At 38.4% G+C, this 14,159-nt stretch overlaps 1 protein-coding gene across 1 annotated transcript; it reads right to left on the bottom strand.

The window, feature by feature from the left end:
* Positions 1-4,071: 4,071 nt before the first annotated feature.
* Positions 4,072-10,882, bottom strand: LOC124866060. The gene is made up of 2 exons (XM_047361698.1): positions 10,687-10,882; positions 4,072-7,827 (listed from the first exon to the last, which is right to left on the bottom strand). Exon 2 carries the CDS (start codon positions 7,633-7,635, stop codon positions 6,538-6,540), a length of 1,098 nt encoding a protein of 365 aa, XP_047217654.1. The 5' UTR covers positions 7,636-7,827; positions 10,687-10,882; the 3' UTR covers positions 4,072-6,537.
* Positions 10,883-14,159: the final 3,277 nt, after the last annotated feature.

Raw genomic sequence — 14,159 nt, 5'->3', positions numbered from 1 at the left:
CCATGTGGCAAGGTTCCAATAAGTTTCTGCTGGGTCCTTCGCAGGCACCTCAACTATCCGTAAAAACTCAAAGCAGTGTTAGAGGAACTTGCTGAAATCAAAACAAAAGATATTTTTACTTTGTTTTGATTTCAGCAAAAAAAAAAAAAAAAAAGTGCCATACGTTATTTGAGCAGTTATAGAGTTGAATTAAAGCACTGTAAAATATACAATTTAAGCCACTAAAATGTTTAAGTGGTTTGACCAAATACACTTGTAAAAGTGAAAAAAACATAAAACCAAATTTCTAGGGAGTAAAATATTGACACCATCCACGTTAATGTTGAATATTTACACAGACATATAGAGAGACACACACTCACTGAACATTTTTGTATTAGTGGTTTCTTTTTATTCGTTATAATCCAACTTCAAAAGCATGAGTCACAGATACGCCAGAGGCATATCTGTGATGGACCTCAAACTGCATGGAAAAAAAGTGTATTGTCCAAGTGTGAGGATTCTTTTTGATGGTTTAGTTATCAATTGAGACAAGCCAGAACAACAATCCTTTCTCACGGTTTCATACCGCTCCTTTTTTTTTTTTTTTAACAAAAACAAAGAAGCCAATGCTTGTGTATGCTTGTCCTGTACCTGCTTACGTACTTAAAAATATTAAATTATGTGTTTATTATCCATATCTCTGTGTATAGATTATAAAAATGTACCTGGGCTTTTACCTGACACTTAACTAGCTTATATATATATATATATATATATATATATATATATATATATATATATATATATATATACACACACACACAGTACAGACCAATTATATACTGAACAAAAAAGTGTGAAACAACTGAAAATATGTCTTATATTCTAGGTTCTTCAAAGTAGCCACCTTTTGCTTTGATTACTGCTTCACACACTCTTGGCATTCTGTTGATGAGCTTCAAGAGGTAATCTAGTCACCTGAAATGGATTTCACTTCACAGGTGTGCCCTGTCAGGTTTAATAAGTGTTATGATTTGGGGTTGTTTGGTTTTGGGTTTTTTCCTTATGTTTTTCACAGTTAAGGTTTTGAATCATGCTTCTGTTTATTATTTTTCTGGTCATGTTTTAGTCTTGTTCATGTTTTGTCAAGTTGGCTTTGTTTGTATATTAGAGTCTCTGTTTTTGCCGCAGCCACGTTTTGTTCTGTCTGTCAATTAAGTTTATTCGGTTCACCTGCTCCAAGTTAATCTGTCTCCTCGCTCCACCTGGTTTTCACTCCATATATACACACCTGTTCAGTTAGTCATCGTGGAAACATTTCTCAAACCAAGTCTTGTTGTTTTGTCTTGTTTTTTGATCATGCCATGCCTGTCTCGCCTGCCCTTTTGTTGTTTTGTTCCTGCCTCCTGCTGTGAGTGAGTTTTTGTTATTAAACCTTTTTGCACTTACCATCACGCTGCCTGCTCGTCTGCATTCTGGGGTCATTTATCTCGCAAACCATAACAATAAGTGGGATTTCAAACCTTATAAATGGTGTTGGGACCATCAGTTGTGTTCTGCAGGAGGTGGATACAGTACACAGCTGATAGTCCTACTGAATAGACTGTTAGAATTTGTATTATGGCAAGAAAAAAGCAGCTAAGTAAAGAAAAACAAGTGGCCATCATTACTTTAAGAAATGAAGGTCAGTCAGTCCGAACAAGTGGGAAAACTTTGAAAGCATCCCCAAGTGCAGTCGCAAAAACCATCAAGCGCTACAAAGAAACTGGCTCACATGAGGACCGCCCCAGGAAAGGAAGACCAAGAGTCACCTCTGCTGCGGACGATAAGTTCATCCGAGTCACCAGCCTCAGAAATCGCAGGTTAACAGCAGCTCAGATTAGAAAACAGGTCAATGCCACACAGAGTTCAAGCAGCAGACACATCTCTAGAACAGCATGGCTACCACAGCATCTTGCAGCGGCATGCTATTCCATCCGGTTTGCGTTTAGTTGGACCATCAATTATTTTTCAACAGGACAATGACCCCAAACACACCTCCAGGCTGTGTAAGGACTATTTGACCAAGAAGGAGAGTGATGGGGTGCTGCGCCAGATGACCTGGCCTCTACAGTCACCGGACCTGAACCCAATCGAGATGGTTTGGGGTGAGCTGGACCGCAGAGTGAAGGTAAAAAGGGCCAACAAGTACTAAGCATCTCTGGGAACTCCTTCAAGACTGTTGGAAAACCATTTCAGGTGACTACCTCTTGAAGCTCATCAACAGAATGCCAAGAGTGTGCGGAGCAGTAATCAAAGCAAAAGGTGGCTACTTTGAAGAACCTAGAATATAAGACATATTTTCAGTTGTTTCACACTTTCTTGTTCATTATATAATTCCACATGTGTTAATTTATAGTTTTGATGCCTTCAGTGTGAAGCTAGAATATTCATAGTCATGAAAATAAAGAAAACTCTTTGAATGAGGTGTGTCCAAACCTTTGGTGTGTACTGTATATATATATATTTATTTATTTTAGTACTCATTTAATAAGTAATAGTAAGGTGTCAGGGACCAAACAGTTAGACAAAGGACAAAAGTATACAATAAATATCCTCCATTTATTCTTCCATGAAAGTTGACAAAAATCCATCAAAAGCACACAAAAAAATCTAGAAAAATGGGCCCATAGGAAAGAATCAACCAATACCTAACCTAAACTGACAAACCAGGACTGACCTCTTACACCAAACATAAGGGAATTTAAACATACAGGCTAGCCTACATGAAATAAGAAAGGGAGGGACAAGACAACTAAGCCAAACAATAAATAAACCTAAACAACTAATTTATTCTTACAAATCATAACTACAACACAAATATAAAAACTAAGACATTCTAACACCAAAGAGATTTTAAACAATGGAGCTTTCAGAGTTTGACAGCTTGTCCAGAGTTAAGTCCCCCTTTTTCACCAGCCTGATGGCTTCCTCCACTTCCTGCTGTCACATCACATTTGCTCCCCCCAGCTAGTTCCTTCCACCCCAGCAAAATAAACAAACAATTAATAATCTGCACAAACATAAGCTGTTTACTAACTGTGTGCACCCAGCTTAGTAAACTTCCAAAATAATACAAGAAAGTGCCATCAAACAAATATGTGTAAAAGAAACATTAAAATACTAACACTGTGAAATAGCTGGAGGAACCTCCACACACTCCCCCTCTTCTAGAAGCTCCATGGGCCAGCGGGATAGGTAGTCCACAGTGGAGTTCAACTTCCCAGGTATGTGATGGACCTCAAACTGGAATGGTTGCATCGCCAAGTACCACCGGGTGATTCGGCTGTTTGAGTCCTTCATTCTCTCCAGCCATCTCAGAGCCTTATGATCCATCTCTAAAATAAACCTTCTACCCAAAAGGTAATATTTGAATGAATCCAAGGCCCACTTGACAGCTAGGCATTCCTTTTCGACGGTAGAGTAGCGAACTTCCCTTGGATGGAGCTTCCTGCTTATAAAAGCAATAGAATGCCGTCCCTCAGGAGGACCTTGCAGCAGCACTGCACCAAGGCCACGATCCGATGCATCAGTTTGTAGAATAAATAGCTGGTCAGTCAGGACAGTGCAACACGGGATGTCCACTCAAGGCACCTTGAATGTCCTTAAAAGCCCCCTTTGCTTCTTCGGACCACCGAAGCTGCTTAGATCCTTTAAGGCTAGTCATATCCATAAGTACCGCAGCTCTGGAAGAAAAGTTTGGAATGAATTTATGATACCAGCCTGACATCCCCAGGAAGGACTTTAACTGTGTCCTGGTTTGCAGTAGCTGGAATGCCTGAATGGCTTGGACCTTCTGAACCTGGGGTTTGATTACTCCGCCACCGATAACATACCCCAGATATTGAACTTCCTTCTTGGCAAGAGTGCATTTGGCCACATTAACAGTCAAACCTGCAGCATGAAGAGACTCAAAAACAATCTTTAAGTGTGCGATATGGTCCTCCCAGCTGTTACTATAGATGACAATATCATCCAAATAAGCAGATGCAAAACCTGAGAGATCTCCCAATACCTTATTCATAAGTCTCTGGAAAGTTGCAGGTGCTCCATGCAGCCCAAAAGGCATGACTGTGAACTGATACAGGCCCCAAGGTGTCCTAAAAGCAGTCAACTCCCGTGACCTGATGGTAAGAGGAACCTGCCAATACCCTTTAGAAAGATCAATGGTGGTCAGATACTTTGCTTTACTAAGACAACTAACCAAGTCATCAATACGGGGGGTTGGGTACAAGTCAAACTTGGAAACAGAATTCAGATAGCGGAAGTCTATACAGAACCTCAATAAGCCATCTTTTTTTGGAACGAGAACAATAGGGTTACACCATTCACTCCGAGAAAGCTCAATGATGCCCAAAGAGAGCATTAGGTCAATCTCCTCCCTCAAAGGACCCGTAAGGCGTTCTGGAATCCTATAACTCCTTCGTTTTACAGCTGCATCCTCCCGCAGACGGATGTCATGTTTGACATAATCAGTAATCCAGGATTATCACAGAAGACATTGTTATCACAAAGGGCTCTAACTTGTGACTGCTGTTCAAGGGACAGATGACTCAGGTCGAGCGCAGTGGCTGATGGTAGAGGTAGATACTGTTCCTCCACCTCCTCATCCTCCACATTTCTGATGAGAAATACATCTTGCCTCTCCTCAGGCCTTGCAACCCACTTCTTCAACAGGTTAATGTGGAGAACTCTGGTGCTGCGTCTCTGATCTGGAGTACAGATCTTGTAAGTGGTAGGACCCAATTTTTGAAGAATTTCATATGGCCCTTGCCACCGAACCAAGAACTTACTGCCCTCAGTAGGTAACAGTACTAATACTTTCTGACCTGGTTCAAAATTCCTCTCATACGCAGTTTGATCGTACCAGGTTTTTTGCTTCTGCTGAGAGACACGCATGTGTTCCTGAGCCAATGTGGTAATCTTTTCCATCCTTTCCCTCATCTGTAGAACATAAGAAATGACATTAACAGGTTCTTTTCCAGCCTTCTCCCCCTCCCACTTTTCCTTAAGAAGTGCCAGCGGTCCTCGCACCTCATAGCCAAAGAGCAACTCAAAGGAGGAAAACCCTGTAGAAGCTTGGGGTACCTCCCGATAGGCAAACAAGAGGTAAGGGAGCCATTGATCCCAATCCGACCCAGTTTCATTGATGAACTTACAAAGCATATTCTTAAGAGTCTGATTAAACCTCTCTGTAAATCCATCAGTTTGGGGGTGATATGGGGTAGTTCTCAGCCCCCTAATTCCAATCAGTTTATACACATCCCTAAGTAACTTAGACATAAAATTTGTCCCTTGATCAATCAATATTTCTTTAGGGAATCCCACTCGTGCAAAAAAACTGAACAAGACAAAATGCAACAGCCTTGGCTGTAACAGATTTCAAAGGGAACACTTCTGGATACTTTGTCGCATAATCAGTAATAACCAACATGAATCGGTTACCTGATTTGCTCTTCTCCACCGGGCCCACAGCATCCATGCCCAAACGTTCAAATGATGTATTTATTATAGGAAGAGGATGAAGGGGAGCTTTTGCTGCAACTCTGGTTGATGTTTTTTGACATTGAGGACAACTCCTGCAAAATCTGGCAACATATTTATGCAATCCTGGCCAGTAGAAACACTGCTGAATACGGGCTATTGTTTTATGTTTCCCCAGGTGGCCAGCCCAGGGAATGGAATGGCCCAAAGTCAAAACAGTCTCTCTGGCTGTTTTGGGTACCACGAGCTGTTCCACTGCTCCATGTTTCCTATAGAGGATGCCATTTTGCATGGAGAATACCTCTGCAGTTCCTCCCTCTCCAGCTCTCTTAATAAAGTCAGCCAAACTTCTATCCTGATGCTGCAGTTCCGCAATATTATCAGGAATTGTAAAGCCTAGCTGGACATCAGGTTCAGGTAACACCGAAGAGGTTATTATACATCTAAATGTGTCTCGTTTGCGCTGCATACGGGACTTTCGTTCTTTAGTTGGACCCACTTGAATCTCAGCCTCAAAAAATGGTAATGCTCTTAGGCTGGGCTCATCTTCCTTGGAAGCCTTAGACCGAGATTGTGTCATGACAACATTGCACATTTTTGGAGCATTTATTAGTTCAGTGAGGACTGGGAGATCATTCCCCAAAACTACAGGAAACAGTAATTTATCCATGACCCCCACATTCAGCAGGTACACATGTCCTTGCACCTTCATATAAATGTCTGCTGTGGGATAATGTTTTTCATCTCCATGAACACAGCAGATGGGTAACGTTTCCGAGGTGCAAATCTTATATGACGGAACATACCTGCGAAGTACAAGTGACTGGGAGCTTCCGGTGTCAATCAGGGCCTTGAGCCTTTGCCCGTCTATCTCCACAGTAGTCTCCACCTACGGCTGCTTTTGTTTAGTTAATACATGGTTCTCTCTGGGTACAAAGCACATCTGCGAGAATTTGGCAGGATTTTGAGGACGCATTGGTTTTGTGTGGCCTTCTTGACCACACAAATAGCATATGGGTTTTTTTAGGGGTTTTATTTGACTTGAGAATCCCCAATTCCCCTTTCCCGACTGCTTACCCACAGTTTCAGTCGAACCGGTGTTACCCGGGGTCGGTGTAAAATCCTGTTTTGCTGCTTTAAAGCCCATGGTTGGCTCTTCCTACGTGCTGATACAAATGCATCTGCCAACGAAACCGCCTCTGCTGCATCTTTTGGATTACGTTCCTTAATCCACACTTGAAGTTCTGGAGACAACATCCGGAAATACTGCTCAAGAATTATAATTTCATTAATTTCTTCAACAGTCTTACCTTGGGGCTGGACCCACTTCCCATAAAGCTCCTTGAGTCTCACATAGAGCTCCCTGGGAGACTCATTTGGTTCCACCTGGAGAGAGCGGAACCTCTGATGACAAGTCTCACTATTAATTTCGTATTTCTGTAAAACGGCAGCCTTAACACACTCATAGTTCATTGACTCATCCACATCCATATGTACATACGCACTCCTGGCTTTCCCAGTTAAGAGTGGAATCAAGTGAAATGCCCAGTCATGTTTAGGCCATCTACAAACACATGCTATCCTTTCGAAAGTTATAAGGAAGTGTTCAACGTCATCATCATCACTTAACTTCTCCAATTTTGGTTCTTTGGAGAAAGGGATAGGTATAGAGTCACCTGGTTTAACCAAAGAGGGCACCGATTCCAGTGGCAAATGATCCAAATCCTCTTTATCCGGCCTCTTCTGAGATACAGGCCTCAAGCCTGCAGAGGAGTGGGCAGGGTCTTGTACTACAGGCCTCAGGCCTATAGAAGGGTGTGTCTGCACCTCCATTTGAAATAAACTGAACTGATGCTGGAGAGCCTTAAACCTGTGGTCCTGAGGTTCCATCTCCTTCTCCCATCGTTCCTCTCGAGTTTTCTGTTGACCAATATGGGCTTGAAGGATATTCGCCAGATCAGATATAGTCGGCTCTCTCCCCTGTCCATCATCTTCACCATCAGCCACTTCACAATACTCATGGTCGGTTTGTTCTTCCCTATCTACAGGGGCTAACTTGCCTTTACCTCCTTTGGCTTCTTTCATTTTAACAAAAAATGAATGAATACTAATGTCCTTAACTGGATGCATCCCTCTCCTGACACCAATTGTCAGGGACCAAACAGTTAGACAAAGGACAAAAGTATACAAGAAATATCCTCCATTTATTCTTCCATGAAAGTTGACAAAAATCCATCAAAAGCACACAAAAAAATCTAGAAAAATGGGCCCATAGGAAAGAATCAACCAATACCTAACCTAAACTGACAAACCAGGACTGACCTCTTACTTCTTCTTCTTCTGTGTTGTTTTTTGGCAGTTGGCAAATAACTTGAAGATGTGCATTACCGCCACCAACTGGTATGGAGTGTGGTTCTTCATGGTTTTAAATCTTATTTACTATTACAACAATCAAATTTTATTTATTAATTTAGTGCTTTTGAAAAATCTAATTATAATTTGAATATGTTTGCTACCTAAACTTCTTTGCAAAGTATCTCTCAATATAAAATTTTCTTTAATACCTACAAATTCTCTCCTTAAAATTGTTCTTTCTTGTTCATATTTCTGACACTTCAATATTACATGTTCTATTGTTTCCTCCTCTCCACAATAATCACATTTTCCTGTATTATGTTTCTTTATCTTGAACAATGTAGAATTAAGTCCTGTATGTCCTAGTCTTAATCTTGTAATTAATCTTTCCTCTTTTCTACTCCTTCTTCCTGTTCTTACTTCTCCTACTATCTTGTTGATTCTGTAAAACCATCTTCCTTTCTTTTCTTCATCCCACCTTTTTTGCCACTCTTTCCTGATTCTCTGTTTAATTATATTTCTTGCCTCTGACCTACTAATATTTATTATAAAGCTAATGTTGTTTTGTGTTGCCTTCTTTGCTATCCTGTCCGCCTTCTCATTCCCTCCAACTCCTACATGTGCTGGTACCCATAAAAACACTAATATTAATCCCATTCTTTGTATTCTAAATAAAGTAAGTTTTATTTCCAACAAAATGTCTGGTCTACCCTCTGAATGATTATGTTTTAAACTTAATAATGCTGAACTTGAGTCTGAACAAATGATTGTTTTTAATGGTTTTATATCCTCCACCCACTGCACTGCTAACAATATTGCTAATAATTCTCCTGAATATACTGATAATCCATCTGTAATTCTTTTTCCTACTTTTATTTTAAATTCTGGTATTACAAATGCTACTCCTATTTTTTCATCTGTTTTTGATGCGTCTGTGTAAATCTGGACATAATGATAGTAATTGTTTATATATTCTTGTATTATACTTGAATCTAATCTACATTTTGGATCCTTTTTCTTTTCCATCAACACCATATCCACCACTGCTTCTGGTAACAGCCACGGTGGCACTACTGGCAAAGGCAACATTAAACTTATTTCTTTTTCATATATTTGAAAATTTTCTGCTATATTATTGACAATCCAACCAAAACTCTTAACTTGTTTTTTTTCTTTTTCCCAGCATGGTTTTAAAATATCACGTGTAGGATGATCCGGATTATTGCCTTGTAAATTTATCCAGTAATTTAATGCTAACTGTTTCCTTCTTAAATCTAATGGCATCTCTCCCATCTCTACCTGAAGTGCTGCTATTGGACTGGTTCTGATTGCTCCTGTACAAATTCTTAAAGCTTGATGTTGTATATTGTCTAATTTTATAAGATGAGTGTTTGCTGCTGATCCATAAATTATACTTCCATAATCAATATTTGATCTAATTAATCCTGTATAAATTCTTTTTAATGATGTTCGATCTGCTCCCCAATCAATACCAGCCATACATCTCATAATGTTTAATATTCTTTTGCATTTATCTATGATTTTTTCTATATGTACTTTCCATATAATTTTTTCATCAAACCATATACCTAAAAATTTTATATTTTTTACTTGTTCTAAAACTTGATTGTATAATTTTAGTTTTATATTTTCTCTTTTCCTTTTCTGTGTAAACACCATTACTTTTGTTTTATCCACTGAGAATTTAAATCCCCATTGATTTGCCCATTGTTCTATTCTAATAATCTCATCCTGTATTTTCTTTTCAATAAATTTGATATTACGACCCCTTTTCCATATAGCTCCATCATCTGCAAATAGTGAGCAACCCACTTCTTTACCAATATTTTTAAATACATCATTTATCATTATAGAAAACAATAACGGACTTATAATACTTCCTTGAGGAGTACCATTATCTATTATATATTTATCTGACAATTCTTGACCAATTCTTACTTGTATTGTTCTATTTGATAAAAAATCTTTAATCCAGTTAAACATTTTTCCAGTAATACCCATTTTATTTAATTTAATTAATAATCCTTCAACCCACATCATGTCATATGCTTTTTCTATATCAAAAAATACAGCTACTACATTTTCTTTGTTTATTTGTGCTCTCCTAATTTCATATTCTAAACATAATGCAGAGTCATTTGTGCTTCTCCCTTTTCTAAACCCATTTTGATTTCTAGATATATATCCATTAATATTTAAATAATATGTTAATCTATTATTAATCATTTTTTCCATTATTTTACAAATATTTGATGTTAATGCGATTGGTCTATAATTTTCTGGTTTTGTGTTATCTTTTCCTGGTTTAGCTATTGGAATAATTATTGCTTCCTTCCAGCTCTGTGGCAGCTCTCCCTCCTCCCAGACTTTATTGTATAATTCTAATATTTTGTCTTTTGCTTTGTCATTAAGATGTTCTATCATCGTATAGTAAATTTGATCTTTTCCAGGTGATGTATTTTTTGTTTTCCTGGTTACAAAGTTCAATTCTCCTTGTGTAAATGGTTCATTTATTAATTTATTTGTATCTACATTATTTTGCATTAATTCTTTATATTTCATCTTTGTGATTTCCCTACCTTTCTTTCCCTCTTCACTAATATTATTTGAACTATGAATTTTACTAAATGTTTTAGCTAATATTTCTGCTTTTTCTTTATCTTCCGTTATAGTTATATTATCTATTTTTAATATAGGATATCCATATTCTTTTCTAATACCCTTCATTCTTTTAATCGTTTTCCAAATTTGATCAATTTTTGTTTCTCTCCCTACGGTATTACAAAAGTTTCTCCAATATCTGACCTCTTACACCAAACATAAGGGAATTTAAACATACAGGCTAGCCTACATGAAACAAGAAAGGGAGGGACAAGACAACTAAGCCAAACAATAAATAAACCTAAACAACTAATTCATTCTTACAAATCATAACTACAACACAAATATAAAAACTAAGACATTCTAACACCAAACAATTTTTAAACAATGGAGCTTTCAGAGTTTGACAGCTTGTCCAGAGTTAAGTCCCCCTTTTTCACCAGCCTGATGGCTTCCTCCACTTCCTGGTGTCTCATCACATTTGCTCCCCCCAGCTAGTTCCTTCCACCTCAGCAAAAGAAACAAACAATTAATAATCTGCACAAACATAGGCTGTTTACTAACTGTGTGCACCCAGCTTAGCAAACATCCAAAATAATACAAGAAAGTGCCATCAAACAAATATGTGTAAAAGAAACATTAAAATACTAACACTGTGAAATAGCTGGAGGAACCTCCACATAAGGGAAAATATCTTTTTTAAATTTATTTGATTTTTATTATTTTGTTGTGTCACATGTTTTCTGAATTACTCTTTATTTTTTATTGGATTTGAATTTAAACAACAAGGACCTACGATTCCATTGATAGGTTAATTGTTTGAAACAATGATTTCTCACCACTTACAGTGCCTTGCGAAAGTATTTGGCCCCCTTGAACTTTTCAACCTCTTGCCACATTTCAGGCTTCAAACATAAAGATATAAAATTAAAATTTTTTGTGAAGAATCAACAACAAGTGGGACATAATCATGAAGTGGAATGAAATTTATTGGATGTGTTTTAACAAATAAAAAACTGAAAAATGGGGCGTGCAATATTATTCGGCCCCTTTACTTTCAGTGCAGCAAACTCACTCCAGAAGTTCAGTGAGGATCTCTGAATGATCCAATGTTGTCCCAAATGACTGATGATGATAAATAGAATCCACCTGTGTGTAATCAAGTCTCCGTATAAATGTACCTGCTCTGTGATAGTCTCAGGGTTCTGTTCAAAGCGCAGAGAGCATCATGAAGACCAAGGAACACACCAGGCAGGTCCGAGATACTTTTGTGGAGAAGTTTAAAGCTGGATTTGGATACAAAAAGATTTCCCAAGCTTTAAACATCCCAAGGAGCACTGTGCAAGCAATCATAATGAAATGGAAGGAGTATCAGACCACTGCAAATCTACCAAGACCCGGGCGTCCCTCTAAACTTTCATCTCGAACAAGGAGAAGACTGATCAGAGATGCAGCCAAGAGGCCCATGATCACTCTGGATGAACTGCAGAGATCTAGAGCTGAGGTGGGAGAGTCTGTCCATAGGACAACAATCAGTCGTACACTGAACAAATCTGGCCTTTATGGAAGAGTGGCAAGAAGAAAGCCATTTCTCAAAGATATCCATAAAAAGTCTCGTTTAAAGTTTGCCACAAGCCACCTGGGAGACACACCAAACATGTGGAAGAAGGTGCTCTGGTCAGATGAAACCAAAATCGAACTGTTTGGCCACAATGCAAAACGATATGTTTGGCGTAAAAGCAACACAGCTCATCACCCTGAACACACCATCCCCAATGTCAAACATGATGGTGGCAGCATCATGGTTTGGGCCTGCTTTTCGTCAGCAGGGACAGGGAAGATGGTCAAAATTGATGGGAAGATGGATGGGGCCAAATATAGGACCATTCTGGAAGAAAACCTGTTGGAGTCTGCAAGAGACCTGAGACTGGGACGGAGATTTATCTTCCAACAAGACAATGATCCAAAGCATGAAGCCAAATCTACAATGGAATGGTTCACAAATAAACGTATCCAGGTGTTGGAATGGCCAAGTCAAAGTCCAGACCTGAATCCAATCGACAATCTGTGGAAAGAGCTGAAGACTGCTGTTCACGAACGCTCTCCATCCAACCTCACTGAGCTCCAGCTGTTTTGCAAGGAGAATGGGCAAGAATTTCAGTCTCTAGATGTGCAAAACTGATAGAGACAAACCCCAAGAGACTTGCAGCTGTAATTGCAGCAAAGGGTGGCGCTACAAAGTATTAACGCAAGGGGGCCGAATAATATTGCACACCTCACTTTTCAGTTTTTTATTTGTTCAAAACGTTTGACACATCCAATAAATTTCATTCCACTTCACGATTGTGTCCCACTTGTTGTTGATTCTTCACAAAAAATTTGAATTTTATATCTTTATGTTTGAAGCCTGAAATGTGGCAAGAGGTTGAAAAGTTCAAGGGGGCCAAATACTTTCGCAAGGCACTGTATGAGAACACAGTGTTCATGGTTTACAAGATATGATTTTTAATCATTTCAAATTTATCCAAGATAAGTGCATGTTTGATTGTCTAAAGATGAACAACATGGTATAACGAGTTCAATGCATTTTTTTAAATCAAGAAATGCTGCTCAAACTACTTTCACCTGATCAAGTGATGATTTCATCTATTCAGAAAGAAGCAATTTGCAGTGTCTGTGGAATGAGACACTGCAAATTGCAGACAAATTGTAAAGAGTACGAGTCATTTAGAGTTCAATTGGTTTTGGTTCTCTTAATAAGTGATGGACCACAACGTCTTCTAAAAAATTGTGAGATGAAGGTAAAGTACTTATAGCTTATAATTTCCTGCATCACAAGCACCACCAACATTATGAAGACGGCAAATATTTGTACATTAAACTGTGTGCCGCAAACAGCACTGGTCTTTGCAAATTCTACGCTTTTTTTTTCTGGCTGTACAAACATCTGAACAAAATAAGGGCAGTTTTTTTCAATAATTGCAGAAATCCTCCTTTCATATTCATGCACAAACCTTTTGCTTTGGCAGCACATTTAAGGAGGAAACCTTGTGAGGCTTTGTGATTAGGGTGGATGACAATCTCTACTTTTTGCAACAAAAAATATCCTTTAGTGAATTATGAATTGCAATAAAAAATTGTATGTGTCTTATGGAGTTTAAAGTGCTCTTCTATATCTGCTACAGAATTTAAAGAAAGTAACGGAGTCGGTAGAAGACATGAACTTCAAATATTCTATCTGAGACTGTACTGTTTTATCCAGTTGGTGTCAGTGTAGCATTGTGAATGTAGTGATTCAGTTTACTCTTGTTCAGAAGGAATTTAATTACCTCTCTCCTCTTGCAATCATTGATGGCTGCAATAAATACATTAAAAAAATTGAACAAATTCAAAAATACTGTATGTTCAAATTAATGTAAGAAGCCGTTAGATTAAAAAAAAACTAATTCATTATCTGTATAAAATATGATCTGGATGGTTATTCAAAAAAGTTAAGCACTCTAGAAAATAGTCAGTAGGGCCACCAGGATTGAGCATGATTGACATTCAGCTACAGAGAATTGTTTGTCATGAAGTCTGCAGGAATGAAAGCTCATCGAAGCATAAAGGATGAGTTTGACCACAGGCTGAGGTTTGCCCATCTCTTTGAATCTGATCAACTCCCACACAGCATCTTC

Source organism: Girardinichthys multiradiatus, chromosome 3, assembly GCF_021462225.1.
Source record: "Girardinichthys multiradiatus isolate DD_20200921_A chromosome 3, DD_fGirMul_XY1, whole genome shotgun sequence".
Lineage (NCBI taxonomy): Eukaryota > Metazoa > Chordata > Actinopteri > Cyprinodontiformes > Goodeidae > Girardinichthys > Girardinichthys multiradiatus.
The sequence above is the reverse complement of the archived record's forward strand: the minus strand, read 5'-3'. Positions and strand labels throughout refer to the sequence as shown.